Below are 21,590 nucleotides of genomic sequence, written 5' to 3'. Positions count from 1 at the left end.
TAATATTTTATAGTTTAACACCCCTCTCTTACAATGACTCTATTAGGATAAATGCCATAATTTGGCATTTTCCTACAGTTTTAGTGTGGATCATAATGCTGCTTAAGAGTAGACTGTTGTATTCCTAGCACCCAGCAGAAAAGCAAACTAGTTTATAATCACTCCTACAGATCTGTTCTAAAGATAGATTTTTAGGAGAGCTTTTCTGGCAGCCAAAAATAGTCTGATTAGTGTGGTCCTTTACTTTTTTTTTTTCCCATACACTATTATTTAGTATGACAGTTTTAAATGGGAGCTCTTCACAGGATTTATTGCATATGTAGGTTAGAAATGTTCATTAGGCAAATTCATATTTGAAAATAGAAACAAGAACTAGAGTTGAGAAATATATTTCCTCCAGTGAAATAATTTTTAAAAATATTTTCAGTAATTACTGTCAAGAGTGTCCTATTGTCTAAACAGACTAGCATTGTTTATTTCAGAAAGATGAAAAATAATGTAGCTAAAATATTGCCTGTGATTAAATAAACCACAGGTACTGCAAAAATAAGAGTATGATTTCCATGTGCCATTCAGAGTATTTTAAATTAGTTTTGCTCTCACTTTCAGAAAGAAATACTGAAAACTCAAGTTCTAAAGGCCTTTAACACAGACAAAAATTCTTTATATCCTGTCAGTGAAGGTCTTAGTCCAAACTAATTAAAATATTTTTGTGATTTGCTATTTCCAAAAACAGCTGACTGATTCTGAACATTTTTTGGTATTCTAAAAATAAGGAACAGCTGTTCTAGAGTATGGCATTTTTATAGGCAACAATATGTGGTGTTCCTTTTAGTTCCTTTTTTTTTTGAGTTTTTTTGAAAGAAAATTTAAATTACATCAGTTTAAAAGTACTTTCTTTTTCTCTAGCACTTGGAGAAAATTACTGTGTAGATATTTTGGAATTAGGTTTGAACTACAAATCCTGGGCCCCACACCAAGGCCAACTGTGAAGTCTGTGGAGCAGCTAAAAATTAGATGTTAAGGTGTTAATGGGAGATAGTGGGTTTTCCGAGTGTTAATAAGTATGAATATTAGTGTGAATCCTTTAGCCACCTTAAGAAACAAGTGAAACAATATCTATTTACATTTTTTCTGTGCTGTGTGCCAATGGAAATGTGTCTGCATTTGTAAACTATCTAGAAGAGTATATAACCTGCCATTTTAGATGAAATAAACGGACTACGTAGAATTAACCACAGTGGTCATATCTGCGTCTGTCTCAGTTCAACTGTCTTATTATCGGTGTCCCTGGCTTCAGTACTGAACAATTTACTTTATTGCACACTTGTGAAGTAGAATATATGTACCTCCTCTCTGGTGGCTATGCTCTTTTCTTCAGTCATGTTCCTCTTTATGAGCTGTTTATCAGAGTAAACCCAGGAAAACCTAATGACAGTGATGTTGTGAGAGAAGAAGGGTGGAAAATGCGTTCTGTCCTTAAATCTCTTTGCAGAAAATGCATCTTGCAATTTTCAGGGCAAAAACTGAAAAGTCATGGAAGTCATGAGATAAGACCACTGAGCCCTGTGCAATGGGGTTCCTCCTAATTCCCCACTTCTTAGCTGTTTGTATCTGATCGCATCTTCTTCCCTAATATTAGGCAGAGGGCCTGAGTGCACTTCATTCCTGCAATCCCCCAGGAGACATTTCCAGGACTGGTGATCATCTAAACTATACCATGGACAGGAGTGGCCTAAGGAAGATGAAGCATAAATTCTTTTCTCAGATATTTCTAGGGCACAACCTCTGCAGGATGCCCTTTGTCTCCTGCAACACACCTTTCTAGGACAAAATGTTTTGTTACAATGAAGGAGAAAATATGGACTATTTACTTTCCATAGTGGAGATTTTCTGGATTTTCACAGGTTTTCAAAATATAAACGTAGACATAAGAAAGAGTATTTTAACTCTCTTAAGACAATTTTTTAACCAAAACTAGTAGTAAAAGAAGAGATTTACACAGCTTTCATATGCACAGTGTGCAGCATTGTAACAAGATGGCACAAAATTACTCTTCCTTCTTCCTTATTTAAACTTTTATCTTCTCTCAGATATAGTCATTTTTGCTCTTAATATCTCTGGCAGATGTTCTGGGGTGAATGAGGCAATTAGGAATCAAAAAATCCTATTTCTTCCAGATGCCTCTTTTCTCAAATATTCACTCACTGGATATATATTTACTTTCCACTCTGCAGTGTGTAGCAGTTAGCACACCTTCTGGGTTCCATTTCACAAAATTTCCACAGTTAATCTGACACATGCCAATGCATCTTAAATGAAAGTTTAGCACCAGTAATATCTTTTTTCTATCAGTACCTTATTTACATAATAGAACAAAATTGAACAAAGTTTTAAATAAGTTGTTTACTTAAGAAATATCTTCATTTTGTTTTTCACAGGTATAATACTTTCTGCTACCTGTCTGAATTTTAAAACTAAACTTTTGTTTTCCTCAATTTTTCAGCTCACTAAGGAATCTAATGATGGTTTTGGTCTTTTCTGTGATCAGTGATCTATTCACTGAGATTGAACTACAGGCTGAAGTGGTTCATCCTTGCTCCCCACTCACCAGACACATACCTAGCCTTGGGTTCAAAACCTGGATCCAGAGCAATTCTGACCTTCTCAGTAATTCAGACAGCTCTCCTCTCATGCACAGCTCTGGAGCATAGATTCAGCTGAAGCAATTCTAATAACTTGCACCTAAAAATACAATGGCACAATACACCCAAGATTTGTGCTGGTCTTAACAGAATACTTTTATTGTGTATATCCTTTCTGCATCTCTGCATTCACCCAAAATAACTCACACATTCAGGTTTATACTTCAGTCATCCAAGGGCACTTGATATTGAAGCCAGAAGTATTTTGCAAGAAGAATTCTAAGTCTACTGCATTTACTTGAGAACAATTTGAGTACAAGAGTTATACAAATCTATGGGGAAAAAAGAACAAGACAGACTTGGCAGCTCCTGCCTTAGCCTCCTCATCATTACAGAGAGAATTCTTGCTCAGCCCAGTAAAAGAGAGCTGCACAAGGCAGATTGCTCTTTTATGATTTTCCTGCTTTCTGTCACCTGAACCCCTAAGCCAGCCTCCATCCTTCAGTAAGTATGCCATGGCTTTGCTCCCATCTAAGTAGAGAAGTGGGGTTTTCTTAGCCATAGTTAAATGGTACTTTCACACTCCCAAACAGAAGGTCAGAATTTCACTACTATTTCTTTGCATATTTAACAGTTTAGAATTCCTCTGCATGCACACAAAAATCTTAAGGGTGCTGTCAAGAGAATGGGGGGGCCAGACTGTTCAGTGGTGCCCAGTGACAGGACAAGGGGCAACAAACAGAAACTGAAACAGGAAATTCAATCTGAATATGATGAAAAACTGCTTTCCTGTGAGAGTGTATGAGAGACAAATGTTTCAGTTGATGGCTTACACATTGTTATGAAGGATTTTTTACACAATGTGGCAAAACTGTACAAAGACCTTTACACCACTGCAGCCTACCCCTCCCTGAATATGCCTCCTGACGGGAACTTTGGACTGTTAGTGAAGGCGCCTAAGAGAACTTGGGATAAGACAAAAATGACACTATATTTAATTATCTCAGGTCTAAAGAGAAGTAAACAAGGCTGAGGGAGATGAATGTATCCACAAGAAAACCAAACCCAGCAGCTGTCCTGAAAACCATCTCTGCCTGCATTCAGGGTGGGGGAGGCCACAGCCCACAGGCTCATCTTCTGAGGCCAGGTTTGCACACACTCCCCCTCAATCAGGGAGAGGAGGAGAGTTTTGGGTGTGCAGAGTAACCTCTGGTCATAGGGAGTGAACATCCATCCTCCCTCATACAAACAGGCTCAGATGCAAAACCTTCCCACAATGAAGGCCACATCCACAGGATATTCATGTGAGGGACAGCTGAGGGGGTGTCATCCAGCAAAGACTGCCAAAGCTCTCCCCATGCTCATTCCTGAGGCCTTGCACCAAGGGACTACACATGATCCAAGTGGCACAACAGATCCAGAGCCTGTTGCAAGAGACAGTGTCAAACTTGTCTCCCCAGGGGAGGCACCTGGGGGTTCCCATCTTGCCTGAACTTGAATCCTTTGAACTCTGTTTTATGGCACCCTTACCACCAAGAAGACCAGAAGACATTCAACGGGACACCATCAAGTACCACAGAGCAGTAACATTTTCTACTTTATCTATACCTCTGTCACTATTTTTCTCTCCCACCCCACCCCTCCCCACCTTTCTCTATTTCTTTCCATCTCTCTGTCTCTACCTCAAATTTACTGTGAAATAAAATCTATACTATTGACTTCAACGTATGGTCTCATCTGCACCTTAATTCAGGCAGAAGCATCTCTCTAAAAAATTTAATTTAATCAGATCATAGCAGGGTAACAGACCATTGGAACAGAGCAGAGAGGTTGTGGTGGAGCCTTCTTTTCAGGAGATATTCAAGACCTGGACACAATCTTGTGTAACCTGCTCCAGGTGAACCTAGATTATCTCCAGGGGTCCCTTCCACACCAACAATTCTCTGATTTTGTGTATTTTAGTTCAACAAGGAGCAATGAATGTATATCATTTGCAGAATGATATACAGATACAAATAAATCTGTCACAGACTAGATTTCACTGGCTTCTGAACTGCAAAATGAGACTCTATTTGAAAATTAGAAATAAAATAAGACCTTTAGAATTTTATTCACACATTATGACCCTGATACAGGAGAAGAGCTTTTAGGCAGATAAAAGAATAACTTCCAAATTGAGTCCTCCTACTAAGAGATTTTCCAAAAGTTCCAGAAGCTGTCCAATAGGTTGTAAATTATTTGATATAGGAACTTAGGGAAGTATTCACACTTAGACTTAAAGCTTGAGTTCTCAGTTCTTGAAATGAATGAGCTCTGAAGGGTGTTTCAGAGAACCTAGAGGAGATGCCTAAAACCAGATGCAGAAAATTCCCTGAGTTGTCAGTTAGTTTTGAAAATCACCACTATTTTGTGAAACTCCCATAAATAAATTATGAGCACTTAAAAAACACTAAAATGGTCCATGTAAGCTATTTCAACTTCACTAAAATGGTCCACACAAGCTATATCAGTGATGACCTTGCATTTTCCTCTTACATCCAAGTCTCTCGTACCTCTTACACACATATGCATACATATATACATTGTCTTCTAAAATGATTACAAATTTTACAAATTTACATTTAGTCTTTTATGTCTGGACTCACAATCTCAAAGGCCTTTTCCCACCTAGGTGATAATTCTGTCATTCAATGATTCTAACTCTCTATTGCAGAGGAAGACTGCCCCACTGAGCCTAAAAACAGTAAATTTCCTCAGCCCTCATTGAACGGAACTCAGTGTTTTGTTCAGAAAGAAACTCTACAAACGGCAAAACAAAACAAGGAATACATTTTTCTATGTATACTTCCCAGAACAGCTGACTGCTTCTGAATGTTTCCTCAGCACCTGTATGACTAAAGAACAGCTGTTCTAAAACATGACATTGTGCAAGCAATTACTAACCCTCTTGGAGAGTAAATTCAGTGAAGAGCGTCAAGAGATAAGGGCACAGTCTTTATACATCATCAGCAGAAAATTAATACAGATGAAAATTAGATTAACATATGCCCTGAATGTTATAGAAATAATCCCTACATGGGATGTGCTTTTTCATGCACAAATCAAACAATCTGAGTATGTGAAATCCTTTGAGTCAGATTATGGGGTATGCAGTAGATATGGGACAGTCATTGTTCATTGTATGGATCGTGTATTGGAAAGCCTAAGGGACAGTGCAAAAACACTTCATACTGGCACTACAATATATGTCCTTCATACAGGAAAGCAGATGTTTACTTTACAGATAGAATTGGTCCTAATCCTGCCAATACAGTAATTTTTCACATCTGGATAGAATGGTTTGCGGTGTAAGGGACCTTCAAGGTCATCTAGTTCCACACACAGAGTGTTAAGGATCAGACTGTAATTATAACTTGATACTGACTCATTATATTTGACTTATAAAAATTGTATGACCTTAAAAAGTTAAATTTTGGGAAAATATAATGTAAAGGAAACTGCAAACTATTCAGATTTTCTCTTCAATTATATTCGTTTGATAGCCCCAGATGTATTGCTCCAAAGAAAAAAGACAGGAAAAAATGAAATTGTCATACTAGGGGTGAAAAATCTGCTTGGTTTCTCCACCACAGAAAGCTGATTTCAGGGTCTTGGATATAAACTAGTCATGACCATCCAATATCACAGAATCACAGAATCATTAGGTTGAAAGAGACCTTCAAGATTATCGAGTCCAACCCAGCCCTAACACCTCAACTAAACCATGGCACTGAGTGCCACATCCAGTCTTTTTTTAAACACATCCAGGGATGGTGACTCCACCACCTCCCCGGGCAGACCATTTCAGTACTTAATTACTCTTTCCATGAAAAATATTTTCCTAATATCCAACCTAAATTTCCTTTGGCACAGCCTGAGACTGTGTCCTCTCATTCTGTCAGTTGCTGCCTAGAGAAAGAGACCAATCCCCCTGACTACAACCACCTTTCAGGAAGTTGTAGAGAGTAATAAGGTCCTCCTCTGAGTCTCCTTTTCTCCAGGCTAAACAATCCCAGCTCCCCCAGCTTCTCCTCACAGGGCTTATATTCCAAGCCCCTCACCAGCCTTGTTGCCCTCTGGACCAATACATCTCAAGATACATGACTGGCACCAAAGCCATCAGAAGACCCAAACACACCCTTTTCTACATTTCATGTCAAATTCCAGTGGTGGAAAATTCAACCATAAGGTGCATACAGAGCTTTCCTGCACTTAAGGATTCAAATTCTCAGAGTAACTCAGTAGACTCTTGTTACCAGCATTAAGTATTTATACAGAGACAGAAAATGGCATTTCCTCAAAAGGTTTACTTGTATATACTCATCTGATATTTACCTTTCAAATTTTGTAACAATTATCCTGTTTATAACTCCTATATTCCGTATCTGTGCTGGAAGAATCCTCTTTAAAAAGTGTAGCCAGTACACTCAGTGAGTAAAAATGTTTTCAGAAAGGGGGAAGGTTCTGGGGAATGAGCACAGGCAACTGCAGCAATGCCATTGGCTTGCTGTGGCACAGGATCATGCTCCATGATGTATCATAGGAGTCTCCAGGTCACTAAACAGTCTTTCTCTTCCTTCATTTTTTATGACATGATATTCATTTAGGCAAATGAAAAATCCAGACTATAACTGTAAGCCCAGAAATAATATTTTAAATATGGAAATGCTAACAAAAATATATATTACTATTGCTACATTAATTGAGCCCTAAAAACATTAACAAAAAAAAAGAAAAATTCTGGTCAACAGACTCAAGAGCATATACTGCTTAACAATTTATTTTTTACTATTTTCATGATTTTAGTAAAAAACTGTGGCATACAAATGTAATCACTCGTTTTCCTAGGCATAAGAATAAAGAAATCTAGCAGAATGAATTACTCAGTACACATAACAACTCTACTGGAGGAATTTAAAACCAATAATATAAAATTGGAAAAGTGGGTCTGATTCCAGTATTAGGGAAATGTCAACATTTACTCACGTTAGGAACAAGTGACAGAAGAATAAGCATACTATCCGTGGTTTTTTCAGTCCTAAGATCTTACAATATTTTCCTAACAAAGAAGTATAGGAAAGCTTAATCTTCTGAAACAGAAATTGGCTAAAGAAACAGTTGATTGGTAGGACAGTTATCTAAAGAAGAAAGCATTACTATAAATGGAAATATTAAAAAGTTTGGAATTTGAAACTGTAAAATCAACTATATAAATTTTACAAGAATATAATGTTTTTTTGCAATTGTCTTCTTTCTTCCAATATAAAATTCTGAATTTAAGAACATTACCCTGGGTACTTACTTGTGGAAAGTTAAAAAAATTTGGCATAGAGATTACAAGATCAGACCCAAAAAAAAAAAAACCCTGTCCTTTTTATTTTCTCAGAAAAACCTCAAGAAGCCATACAACTTGCCAAATATAAATAGAAATGTTTTTAAGTGATTAGTACAAGGGAAAATGCATGTTACATCATTGAAACACTGGAACTTGTCCCTCCATGGCTGCTTCAAGGACAGACAAGATTCACAGCCAAGGTGATGGTGGGAATGGGGTAACAAAGAAGGCCTTTTGCTGTGATGGAGCTGGCAGCACAGGGAAGAAATAGGCCCAACTCTATTATTGCAGTGATTTCTGCATCCATGTCCTAGTGAACAAACAGAACTACTGGCACCTTGGCAATAAGATATTCTTTTTCCCTTTAGACCCTGACAGAAGGCCAAGGAATGTTATCTCCAGAATTCAAACAGATATAGTATTAACATTTTAGATTGCAGTGACAGATACTGATACAAAAGTGTTTGAGTGGCTGTTCTATTTTATCTTCAAAGCAAATGGCAATTTTTGGATTAGGTTCTGATCCTGATGACTGAAACTTTCAAATCAGGCTCAAGCTAGATAAGAACATCTAATATCTTTCTTCCCTATGCCTGCTAAAATAACTATCATCTTCCTTTGTTTCTATATTTAAACCCTAATTACACTTAGTATTCAGTTAGTGAAAGCTGCACACAAAGCACTCTCATTTAAAAGAATTTATCTCTGGGCCAAACTTCCACAAGAGATAAGATGGTCCATGTTTGAGACAGCGAATATGACAAAAGAGTTTTTGAATGAAGCAGGAGTGGCAAAAAAATAATACATGAGTGGATGTGTCCATCTAATATTTTGACAGACCCTACTCACAGTTTCCAGCCTCACCTGGCAGCTCCTAAGGCATCCACACACATTCCTCTACATGCCTGCAACTTCCCTCATTTAAATATTAGACTTTTTGTTTTTTAATTCCAGTAAAGAACCTGGGAACATGCAGAACAATAACTCTTCTGTCCTTTGACAGATCCACACAACCAGAAGGTGAATTTATGCGCAGGGTCGGATCCCTAACAAATGTTACAGTGCAGGAACTTCAAAAAAGTGCAAACTGAGGAAAAAACAGTACTGCAAGTGCTTATCCTTTATATTAGAGCCCCTATAGCAGAACTGGGAGACCTGAGTTTGGTGCCCTCTTTAGCTCACCGTTCAAACCACATATATTTTATCCCCAAAAAATGGCATTACCTCCAATCAGGCTCACTCAAAGGAAAACAAGGAGCACGTGGCTATCCAGTGGTTACTTAGGTGGAAGAAGAGATGCCTTATATCCAATTTCTGTCCTCTGCACTGATGTTGCTTTCTATTTTCAAAATTGAATACAAATGCTCTCTATTTCTGTGTTGTGGATGCTGTCTTCTATACAGTGTAAAATCCTCAACAGAAAGGACAAATATAAATCCATACTAAACTACTATAACCTCAAGATGAAGGTATTTCTAGAGAAAGTTTGAGAAAGTACTGCAGAGATCTCCCATGTAACCATTAGGGCTATTCTCTATTCTTATCTAGACAGCATCTCAAAATATTAGGAATAGAGTTTCTTACTTCTCATAGTCATGCCCATTCCCAAATTCTGAGCATGTGTGGCACAGGCTACATCACAATCCTCGTGCCAGCAGTGTTCCTACCTCAGCAAGGCAGCTGAGGAAGGCAGACTCATCCAAGAAGGGTGACCTAACCACCAGTTTTAGAGGCTCAGTGGCTCCTTCATTCAACTGGATTTTGCAACAGCTCCTCCTCTGCAAGGAGAAACCAAAATTCATTATCTCCTTGTGAATAGAAAGATGTTCCCTCAGATTTTTAATTTAGTGCAAATTCAGGGAAAAGTAGGAGCAGCAATTCTGCACCACATATTATAGTTTTGTTTATCTATATGATAGGCATCAGATGAATAAGTTCAGCTTCTGAGTGACTTTTTTTAAATGAAAAAAAAAAATCATGACTTTTCATGATAAGTCAAAAGATACTCAATTACTTATCTACCTAGACTGTTTTCTGGTTCCATAACAAATTCCCTCTGGCATGCACACATTCATCATAAGCCATATTATTTAATTACCTTTTTTTTTCCAGGATTTAAAATTAATGTTGAACTTACTGTTTTGTATTTTGAGAAAAATTAAACTATGCTTAGATTCAAAAGCACTCTTCATTTAATTAGAATATTTTATTGCATTATCAATGTAAAAAAAACTTAGTGATCAAAAAGTTCACAGATTTATGTATTTTGAAAGAATTTTTCATTTTAGGGTAGAAATCTTGTGTCACAGTAGCCTCTTCTCTAGAAAGGAGTGCTTGTAAGGGAGTATCAGTACATTTTTTCTTGGAAGGAGCAGTTCAACATTTGACACCTTAAACATAGGCTGCGATACAATGTTCATCAAATCAATTCATGCTTCCTATGACAGAAATAGTAAAAAGGCAGTGAAGCTGAACTGATGCCTGCCTGCCATATCTGCCAGCAAACACTACATATTTGTACAGGTTTGTTGGTTTTCCAAGGGCTAGCATTGTGTAGGAGAATCAGGATTAGTCTTTATCAGTTTTTCAACTCATACACTTGACAACATCCTTTTGGAGATATGCCTCCTCATATGTAGCTACTGCAGCACAAATGCTTCTAGTACTGTGAGCTGATTCTCAGGTGCACATGCTTGGGTAAGGCACCCATCACCACAGTATCAGGGTCCACAGCAAAATAAAAATAATAAAAAAAAAAAAGCAGTGTTACTGGGGGTTTTTACAGAATACAGGATAAATGGAGTTTAAGTATGTGCACTGCCAGGAATCACGCTGAAGAACTCAGCATAATCCTGTGTGCAGGAAAAAAAAGAGCAAGATTTGTGTTGTTTTAAACACTGTTTAATGTTCTTAGCTCTTGGACTTACTGTCCAGAATGATGAAACTGCAACCATCAGTCAAGATAATGGGAGCAGAAGTGTCTTCAAACCGGACTTCTCAAGGGAAAGAAGGGTGGATTTGTCACCCACACACATGACACTGAAAAGATGCAATCTGAAATCCCAGCTTGTAACCCTGTTGCTCAATTGGTCCTCAGAGCCTGGTTTCCCATGCCCTGCCTTGGCCTGTATTTTTCTTGCTGCTGAATTGGGAGTTTTCATTTGTGCCATATCCCTGAAATAAGTGCAACAAGCCTAGAGATAACCTGTCAGAGTCATCTGTTTATATTCCTCCTGAAGCCTGCCTGGATAGCAGAATTCTCATTAAACAATTTTTCACACACTGATGGTCTTTTTCCTCTTGTACTTTTTCTTCTCTTTAACAATAGCCTTCTGAAAAAGAGATGGGTTTGAAAGTCAGTGCAACTAGTGAATATTATGAGTAAGTCAATAGGAAAGTAAAGATTTTTTTAAAATGCAGATTATAGATTTTTGTATTTGGAATTGTAGGGGCTCCTTCAAAGTCATTAGGGTTTGTCATGTCAATATGTTAGTAAGGACTTCTATAAATGAAGATTAATGATGCTGGGGATAATTAGTGCTGAAAAAATTCACATGTTTTTCAGTATTTGGAAACTCCATGCAAAGGTGAACAGGGTCAAGCTCTCCTTCAATGTACCTTAGCTCCATTTTTGCCATGAGAGCAGGGGGGAAGATTTTCTAAGACACAATGGAAATTTAAACTCCCAGCATTTTGGAAATCAGTGGTAATTAAGCTACATAATTTTTTGGTTTTTTAAAAAAATTCCCAATATACAGTGAGTGTAGCTAAATCCACAAGCCAAAATCTTTTTGAATATTTTTTCTTTCCAAAAGAAATTGAACAGGTAAAGTAGCTGCTTTTCCAAATTGAACACTCAAGTCATGTTTCTCATTATTATTTTTCCCTGTAAGACTTCTTCATATATTTTGTTAAAGGCACAACATTTAATTTGCATCTTTTCTTGTATGAAAAAATACAAATTAAACAGAAAGGAGCTTTTCCTTAGCTTGCAGGAATTTAAAGAAGACACTACAGCTAATAATCTGATTTTTATGGGGGGTCCATGCACTTTTCTTTTTTTACCTAAAAAAATTAAATTAAATATTCTTTAAGTTATCTCTGCTCTAAGGCTGAGGCTCAAACAAACACTGTCCAGATAATCAATGGTACAGTTCTGCTGTGGTTTCCCTTACACAGAAAAGCTACAATTGGTGGTGGATGTTTTTATTCTTAATTATGAAGCACTAAATCCCAAAATAGTCCTTATGGTTATAAATTGTTTCTATGAAATACATGGTGATAGGCTTTACTCATCAGCTTTCCAAAAAGTACTGCAAGCATACTTTGGCAAAGTCTGAATTCCATAGAAGCAAACACAGCTTGACCAGCCCTTGCGTATGGAATCAAAATGGTCTGGATATTGGCTTTTTGGATAAGAGAAATAATCAAAGCAAAAGAATTCTGAATGCAGGCTAGGATGTCTTGGCTCTTTTCCAACAGACAACAAAACTGGGAAGCCACAGCAGAAATCTGTATTCCGGTTTGGAGGGGGAACAAGGCTCAGCAAATGGTATCAGCATATTTTTACTGTTCTTGTCTGGCATGATGCCCACCAGGTGGCCTGCAGGACCACATCAGATTCTGTTTTGTCTGCAGTCAAATTGCAACTTGTTTAAGACTTTGCAGAAAGTGTCTCTGCATCCTGAAGTCCTTAGTCAGTGGAGACTTTTGAAGAAAAGTATCTTCACACAACAGAAAAATACCTAGCAGCTTGATATATAAAAATACCTACACATAAGATCCTGTCATCAGAGTGAACATTATAAAATGTACATGAAACCAGAGAAATTAACTAACTAGGGTTTTTTGAATCTTTTCTCTGGATTTAGCTCCTTAGCTTGTGATAAAAATCATGTTCCATCCTTACTTTATCCAGACTGTTAGAGTTTATTCTGATCTTGTATAAGCATATAAACAGCCAACAGACACTATATGACAACGAGAAATGGAGTTCAAAATCCTGTTATACGGCACATCACATTTCAAGTTATATTAGCCTATAAGATGGCATTAGTTTGTGAATCTGGAGACCTTGTTCCTTGTGTTAGGGTTAACAGAAACACACGTGAAAGAAAGACCTTTTTATAATATTAAATAATCTATCACAGATTGTGCTGGTATGTACAAGCATGCATGTTAAGGGCTGGAATGACCAAGAGGAAAGAAATTTCACATTGTCACAAAAAGTTCTTGGTCAGTTGTTAGGAGTGAAGCATAGAAAACAGACAATACTGCAAAGTGGCAGCCTTTTTTCAATGATGAAACAATCTCATTCAATATACATTAAGTTAGTCTTGGTAGATAACTGCACACAGAAACATCATATAAGTTACTAAAACTTGTTTCTTTTTAGGGTTCATTCCAGGAATTCATTTACACCATAAATATCTGCTGATACAACTCTTTTTATGAGACAAAAAATATTCACTATGTTTTTTTTAATTTTACCACACTTTTTTAGCATTTTGTTTCAACTATACCATCATTACAAAATTACTTTCAATAAATTAGTAAAAGTCTATCCATTGAAAACTCTCACTCTTTGAGAGTTCTGAACCAGTATCAGAAAACATGAATATGCATGAGGAGAAAAGGTCGGATAGACCAGGCCCTTCTGAATCTGTTGATGGAGGCCACAGATAAAATAGTATGATAGAACAGAATAGAATTTCTTACCTTTATGATGATTTGCCCCAGATGCTAATTTCCCCCACAGCGTTACAACAAATATTATTATTAGCAGTTTTCCTTTTGTTGCTTTCTGTAAGTATCTTCTATTCATCCTGAAAAGAAAAATACACAAAATTAAATATTTATCTTGAGATTTCTTTAAAAGACATCCTTTTCTTAATTTAAGGAGAATTGACTAAGTTTTTATAAGTGTCCAGTTCACAATCCTAAAGTCTTAAATTCCGCTTGGCTCTAAGTGAGGAACACAGAACAACAACATAACCTCCCTCTCTGGTCTAACAGCATTCATTCACCCTAGTCAGTACCAGGAGAATTCAACATCATTAGCATTTCTCTCAGGGCACAAACAGTGTTCATAACCACAGCAGACTCCAAAGCTGGCAGGAAGGATGAACCCACGTATCTCTGAGCAGGTTTTGATAAACTGAGTAGTTCCACTACTGTGTGTGCAGCCAGTCACAGTAGTGCAGTTGTCTTTGATCATACAGTGGTGTTTTTAACTTTTGGGATTGCAGCTCTCTTGGGATTGTGCCCACGAGTCTTAAGGCAACAACAGATTTGAATAGACCTTTGGCTCGTGTACCAATCCTCCTGTAGAGAAATCCTGTTAGGAAGACCCGAGTGGTTTGGAAACAAGAAGTAGAGCAGGGCAGACTCACTACCCTCTCTCCTGTCTACCTTTGGGTAATGAAAAGATTTGATTTACTGCACCAAGGGAAATTGCACAGAGCTCCCTCATCTCGCTCAGCGATGTTTTCACTGTGACAGCAAGCCACCAGAGTGGTTCAAGCACAAGATAACACATGACTTATTTCTCAGTAACCTCTTCCAAAGACAAAATACCCCTCTACCTGACAAAAAGACAAGTTCAGGCATGTCGGCTCTAGTGCTTAAGGATTACAGTTGCGCAGAGAGTGGCAAGAGGTACAGTAATGAGCTCTTCTCTCACTTCTTCCCTGTGGAAGAATCCTAGGGAGCTGACTATGAAACAGCTCTACACAATGGTCATGTTTCTGCTGATAGGTCAAGAGAATAATGATAACCATTTCAAACATTTATACTAGAAAAGCTGAAATTTTGATCAAAATTGTTGCTGTACCCTAATGCCTGAAACTAGGTTGTTTTTCTGAGCAGAAAAACATGCATTGCTTTGTTACAGGTCCACATTTGTCTCCTATTATGTTCATGAGAAACCCAAAGGAATTCAAGTGCATCTCTTTTCCTCTGCTTATTTAGAATGCTATCTTGGGGAACCCCAGCTTTGAAATGCAGACTGCTCTAATACAGATTTAACCAGTACTGTGTTCAAAGTCCCAAATCATTTCCCACTTCTTCAAAACAATTCCTCTCCTTTCAGAAAATTTCTTTCAAATATAGCACCATAAACTGATAATGCAACACACATCCCACAACTCCACTTATGACTTCCAGACTTCAAACCAGACCACTACCCCCAGAACTGCCAATCTTGCTCTCCAGGAGATTGATCAGCAGGCTGTGTGTAAGAAAATATGACTGAAACTAAGCCTACTGAAGAGTGCACCAAACCCTTTTAAATATGAATTCAGAGCAAACAGAGCTCAGCATTCTTTTACATTAGTCACACATTTATTATGTATTTCCTAGAGGTTTAGATATCACATTTATCAAGCAAAAGGAGAGAGGAGTAATCAAGTGCTGTAGCCAGGATGGTGCATGTGCCCCTGAAAGCCTGACTGATTAATAATCACAGCAGAGATCACAGTGTGCTGCGAACCCCTCTAAGGTCTGCCTTCTTGCACTGATTCCAGTGCCTTTGGAGTGTAAACTGCATATTCATCATCAGCTCCAGGTTTATGAACCACTCAAAGCTAAAGGGAAATACATTATTTGTCACTGTAAATAAGAATAAAAAAATGAGGATGGAATGCACATTCAGCATATGCTCTTTCACAGCTACCTCTGTGAAAAGAATATGAATTAACTCTTTCACTCTAGATTCTCATACTGCACCTGTTATGCTGCTGGTGCCAAGTCATCTCTCATTAAAATCAAATCTTTCTTCCTCACCTACATAACACTGCTCAAAACCCAGTGGGACTTGCACCATTAAAGCAAGGTTGAATCTAATACAGTTTCTTCCTGTATTCTGCTGATGCCAGATTCCCTCACTGTGCTGTGAGACTGGCAGCAAATGCACATCAGAAAATGCAAATGCATCAGGAAAAACAGTAGTGGCAGGGGAAAGAGAGAAAACCAACCTCTCTGTCTGAGAACAGCAGCCCTCAGGATGCATGGCAGAGTGAAGATACAAATCCCCTGCACACAGCTAAGCACACCAAAAAGGAGCAAGGTAGCACTGAGTGAGAGAGTTTCCTGCAAAGTCAGGGAAGGGTTTCAGCTTTGACACAGAAAATCTGGGCTCATTGCCATTGCCAGGTTTCCCAGTTGTGAGAAAAACTATACACCATGTTCTGCACCACAAACCTGTTATATTATTCGGCACTAGTTATTTGTGGTATTCACCTTTAGAAGGACAAAAATCTGAACTGTGTCTAATAGTAGTCCCATAATAGACATAATTAAGAGAAAAGCAGTGCAAGTAGCTGTTCTACTTTGGGACTAATAGTTTAGAGGCCACCAGAAGAACTACGGAAAAAAAACCTGATCAGTTAAAGCATTCATAACATACAGCTGCTCAAACAGAAAAAGCTGGAAGATGGTGTTAAACTTCAAAGTAATTACGCTATATAATCCTAGACCCAGACCTGTGGCTGTGTGCATTGTCACACACAGCGGTCAGTCTAACGATGGACAAGAGGCTGCATAAGCACAAACAAGATGTGAAGCTCTCTGCTCTGAGCAGTCCTGCTATGCACAAGGACCACACTGCAGCAATGCAGCCCTAGAAACAAAAAGTCCAAGAAGCTGAGAGATTGGGATGGATGCACATCATCAACAAAGTGAGCTAAGAGCTAGAAAAGAAGGAGAGAACAGAGAGGCCATGAGATATGCTCAGTATCTCCCTGCATGCATTATCACTTGGGCTCTGAAACCCTGACGCTGCGCTTTTTGTTATGGATTTGCAAAACAGCCCATGAAAGAGCACTGAGAAGACACAGAGACTAGATAGCATTTGACCTCAGCTCTGAAACAACTATTAGCCTACTGCAACCCTGATCCATGTCGAGTAAGTGCATCCAGGAAATAAAATTGAGTCCATTTCAGTACTGTTACTACACTAACATAACTGGCTGTGTTAAGTAGGACAAATAAGCCCTGAAATTATGTCTGCTTTGACTAGAGGTAATGCAGAGCTCCACAGACAAACTATAGATATTAACCTGAATAGTTTTCTTTTTGAGACATTTATTATTTTATTTACTTTCTTTTCGGCAAAACCTCTCCCTCACTGTGATCCATCCAGCCTTCAATAATGCTACATAAGCCAAAGCTGATCAAAACAGAGAATAGCCATGCTATAGGAAACACCTACATCTGAAAATCAATTTTACACATGAGCTTTATGTGTAACAAAAAAAATTCCTACAGTTTCTAACCCAACATATTGGAAATAAACCCAAGGAATTCTCTGCACTTTCACACAAAAGAGGACATGAAAGTCTGCTGTGTTTGAGTTCATTTTTCAATGTGCTTTGAGGCAAGAAAAAAGAAAGATAGCTCCTTTTGTGATTCAGGAACACATTCAAAATATAACAAAAAGATGTCACCTACATAATTCAAACAGACAGTGGCTGAGTGTGAGATGACTCTGTTGTGCCCAGCTCTTCACTGACACCATAACACGGGAATACATTCATAGGATTCGTTACATTTGCTCCCTAAGATTTCTTTTGCATAAGCACACTCTATGAGACCAACACCAGTCTGGTATCATGAACTCAAGAATAGGATGTTTTGGTGATTAGGGACAAAAAATTGCAGGATTTTTCTTCTCAGGGAGAAACCATATCTGATGCTGCAGAGGAGTTTCACAAGCTGCCACATCAGCAGAAATACCTCTTCCTGCCGTCTGTGGCTCAACAACAGGAAATTGTGAATACACTCTAGTGTTGCACAGGCTCTCCTTGTCACTGCTCCACCTCACTTTCAAAAGCAGATGAAGTCCAACCATTCAGCTGTACCAAAAATGCCATGCACTTTTCAATGTAGCATCCATAAGCTTTTGTGTTCCTACTTTCTTCCTTGTTTCTGGACTTGAGATCAGTCACCTTGCCAACAGTTCAGAATTAAAGGAGAAATTAAAATTTCCTTATATTGTATGACTAGTGTTAAACTACCTTGCTTTCTCATTTTGTGTGAGGTACAAACTCATGTCATCTGTGTTGCTGAGGAGTAAAAAACGTAAGGGAACAATAGCTTTTATTCTTCCTTTAAAAGCTGACACACAAATAAAATTCGCATCTCTTTCCTAGGGGTAACAGCATTTTTCTCTGTTCCTCTTTTTCTTTTCTTTACAAACAACAGATTCTCTGAAGTTGTTCAAAATTCATCCATTCCTGTTTTACATATGTGGGAAGTTTCATTGTCAGTGAGGTCCATTTGCCTTTTGCAAATACTCAGACCCTCTGAATGCAAGTGTTCACAAAGAGATACATGTCTATTTCTCTACTGAATCATGACAAAACGCTTAAGAGACAAAAATCTCATAGAAAATTAGTCTCACACCCTCTTAGTTTTCTTTTTATGACAAACATTTTATTTGCTACTTCAGAGAAAGCCTGAATGAGTAGTAGAAATCACTTGAGACCCCAAGTCTCTTGCACAGAAATAATGCAGCTCTTCAAATTATCTTCTCCACTGTGTTGAATCGTACATTATTTATTAGCTGTGTTAGTTGCTACGTCCCACACAATGCAGGTATTTGCAGTTTTATTCAGCCTTTCCAGTGTAGACTAATGCAGATTTAAAAATGCCCCCCTGGTGAATAAGGTCACTTTGTAAAAATAACACCGATGTGACCCCTGTGCATTTGCATATATATAAATTCCCTCAATGACATTCTTGTCATGTTTGCTCAGGGAACACGTAATTTGCCACTCTCATTACTTCAGGTACAAAGCAGCCTGTGAAAGTCAATCTTCTTTCTGCTTCATACATCAGAGCCTGTAACAGACACAAAGTGCACTGTGATTCCAAAAGGAAGCTGGGGGACAAACATGAACACATTCTCACAAGCTACTTCCTTTGTTCTAGGTGGGCAATGAAAGGAAGAATATAGGCATTTAGCCTGGCAATGCACTCTAGTCTCACATACGAGATGTGGGAAATCCCTGCATATAAAGCAAAAAGGGTGAGTTTGCTGTTTTGTGGAGTTTTTTTAAAGTTGTTTAATGGTGTGGATATTTCAATAGCCAAAATAAGTAGTCATAGAGAGTTTACCCCACTACTAAAATACTCAGAAATAGTTCAAGCACTCTAGACGGACCAATACACTAATGTTGTCACTGTTACTTTGTTAAGTATAGCAGTGGAAGCAAACTGAAGATTTTGGGGTTTGATGCCAAAAAGAGGGGTTTTGAAAGACTACTGTGCTAAAACTTAGGGCTCTGAGGAAAAATAAATGTTGCCAAAAGTCCTTTAGCATATGATTGATATGTATGCCCATATTTGTCTTTTATTTAAATCAGTGTAACTTAAGCACATACTTAAATTTAAGCATATACAGAAATGTATGTACACAACATGAGTTCTTGGAAACAGATTAGTAAGTGAGCTTTTATAAGAAGAGAGAGTTTTAAGAGAAGAAAATATCTCAAATATCTGAAAAATAAAAATTTATGGAATATATGAAAACATGCAATAAACAAAACAAAACAAAGAAAAAATTCTTCTTTCAATACTTCAATTAGTTTCCCAGCAGAAGGAAACTGTAGGCAGATGCACATACAGGTAATTACATTTGCCAACAGTCTCATAGCACTTGGATGTGAAATTTACATATATATTATTGTTTCCAAAATCTGATAAGCATGAATGCTCAAATGGCCAGAGGTATAAAAATGCTTGAGCCACCTAGCTGCATTCCATCTTCCAGCTAGAAATACTGAGAGATGATGGAAAGAACTTATTTCTTCCAAAAGCATATGTATGGTTGTGATGAATGATCTTCCCTCTAAACTGCTATCAATGTTAATGTCCCCTGTTTCCAGATTAATCCCAGTTCTCTGTACACACAGTTGATAGTAATTTTCGTCTTCATTAATTTTCCAATACAACACCTAATTGAAACCAATAAAGAAAGCAAAGAAAAAAGCAAACAGCCCTTCTAGCCAGCTTCAATTCAAACAATACAGATATATTTAACTGACTAAATTTCTTTCTTGGCCATTTCATGAGGACCAGCAAAAGAATGTGCACCTAATGAACATTAATGCTGACAGGTTACTCAGTACGGAGAAATAAAATGCCATGAATTTTTGGGTGGTTAGGTTCTATACTTCTATGTAGTAATGAAAACATAAAACTAAAAGTAATAATCTAGCATTAAACCTATATGTTTTATTTACTGAGTTTTTAAGTGCTAACATAAAACATTATGAAATATTTAAACATCCAAGGTATTAAAATATCTTTAAGATGCCCAATGATGTCCAGCACCTTTGTGAAATAATCTCTGACCATGAAGTGTTAGAGGATACTTAGGCTCCAATTCTCATCATTTTCTCTGATATTATCATGCCACTTTAAACTATTTCTCTCCCAGTTTTTATGCTTAAGGGAGCATGGGGTACTAGCTATTCACTTAATCATCAAGGCAGCAGTATTTGCTTATATCTTATATGTGATCCTCCTGCAGATGATTATTTAAATTTTCTTTATTCATTTCTCACCAACCAATCAAAAGCTTAACTTTGAAAAAAAAAGAAGATAACTGTGCAATGAGCTTTGAACAAAATGTCTCACTAAGATCTGAATCACTAGGTGTACTGTGATTTCATAAAGGCCATTGCAGTTGCAGAGATAAGCCTCCAAATCTTTGAAGACAGAGAAAGCATCAAATATTAGTGGAGAATGGGAACTGAAGTACCCATATTTAAAAGCAAGGACAAAAATGATCTGGGCAAGTGTAAGCCTATTAGTCTGACCTCTTCAGTTTGCAAGAGCTTTGAAAGCTTTGAAGAAAAAGATAAATTAAAGAGAGGGAAGTAAATAGAACATAGGATAAAATGAAGCAGTGTTAACAAAGGTAGCTCGTGCCAGACTAACTCAACAGCTCTTTTTGATAACTCATTTTCCAGACAAAGAAATGAAGTAGATATAATTTGTCTGGTTTTAGATATAGCATTTTCTACAGTGTCACTACAGAACTTCTACATTAATCTGAAGACTCAGTGGATTATAAGAACTGAAAGGTGAATCCAGGTGATTCCATGCAGCAACAGCATGGACTACTGAAAGGGAATATCAGGGATTAATAGCATTTCTGCTACAAGTTGGGAACTCATCATCTGAAACAACACATGTAAAAACAATTCATTTATTTAAGCTGATCACGAAGAACACATCAGTGTCAATATGACACAAGATGGCTGTGAAAAAGGCACATCATATACATTCTTAAATTATATATTTCTAATAAAGACACAGAAGGACAAGTATGAAGTTTCTTAAACTATCATTCAGAATAATCTATACAGTTCTGGCCAGTCATCTTTATGGAAGTGAAACTGAACCCATAAAAATATGGGGACAGTCTTCCAGTCAGGGGATTAAAGTCTCTATCACAGAAGGAGTTTTAAAGAATTTGGCTTGTGAACCAAGGGAAACGTTAAAGGGAAACAGAGAAATCAGCTAGAAATAAACACAGTGCAGGCAAAAAGAAAAAAAAAGAAAAA

General features: G+C 37.5%; 1 protein-coding gene across 2 annotated transcripts in view; it reads right to left on the bottom strand.

Annotated features, from left to right (window-relative positions):
* TAFA2 (TAFA chemokine like family member 2) overlaps positions 1–21,590 on the bottom strand; it is an 86,369-nt gene that overhangs the window by 36,342 nt on the left and 28,437 nt on the right. For both annotated transcript variants that reach the window (XM_083860417.1, XM_083860416.1), the window contains exon 2: positions 13,738–13,844. In XM_083860417.1, the coding sequence (XP_083716543.1) occupies positions 13,738–13,844 (107 nt within the window). The remainder of the gene's footprint in view (positions 1–13,737; positions 13,845–21,590) is intronic.

The sequence above is a fragment of the Zosterops lateralis genome, assembly GCF_965231275.1.
Source record: "Zosterops lateralis genome assembly, chromosome: 4".
In the NCBI taxonomy this organism is placed as follows: Eukaryota; Metazoa; Chordata; class Aves; order Passeriformes; family Zosteropidae; genus Zosterops; species Zosterops lateralis.
The sequence above is the reverse complement of the archived record's forward strand: the minus strand, read 5'-3'. Positions and strand labels throughout refer to the sequence as shown.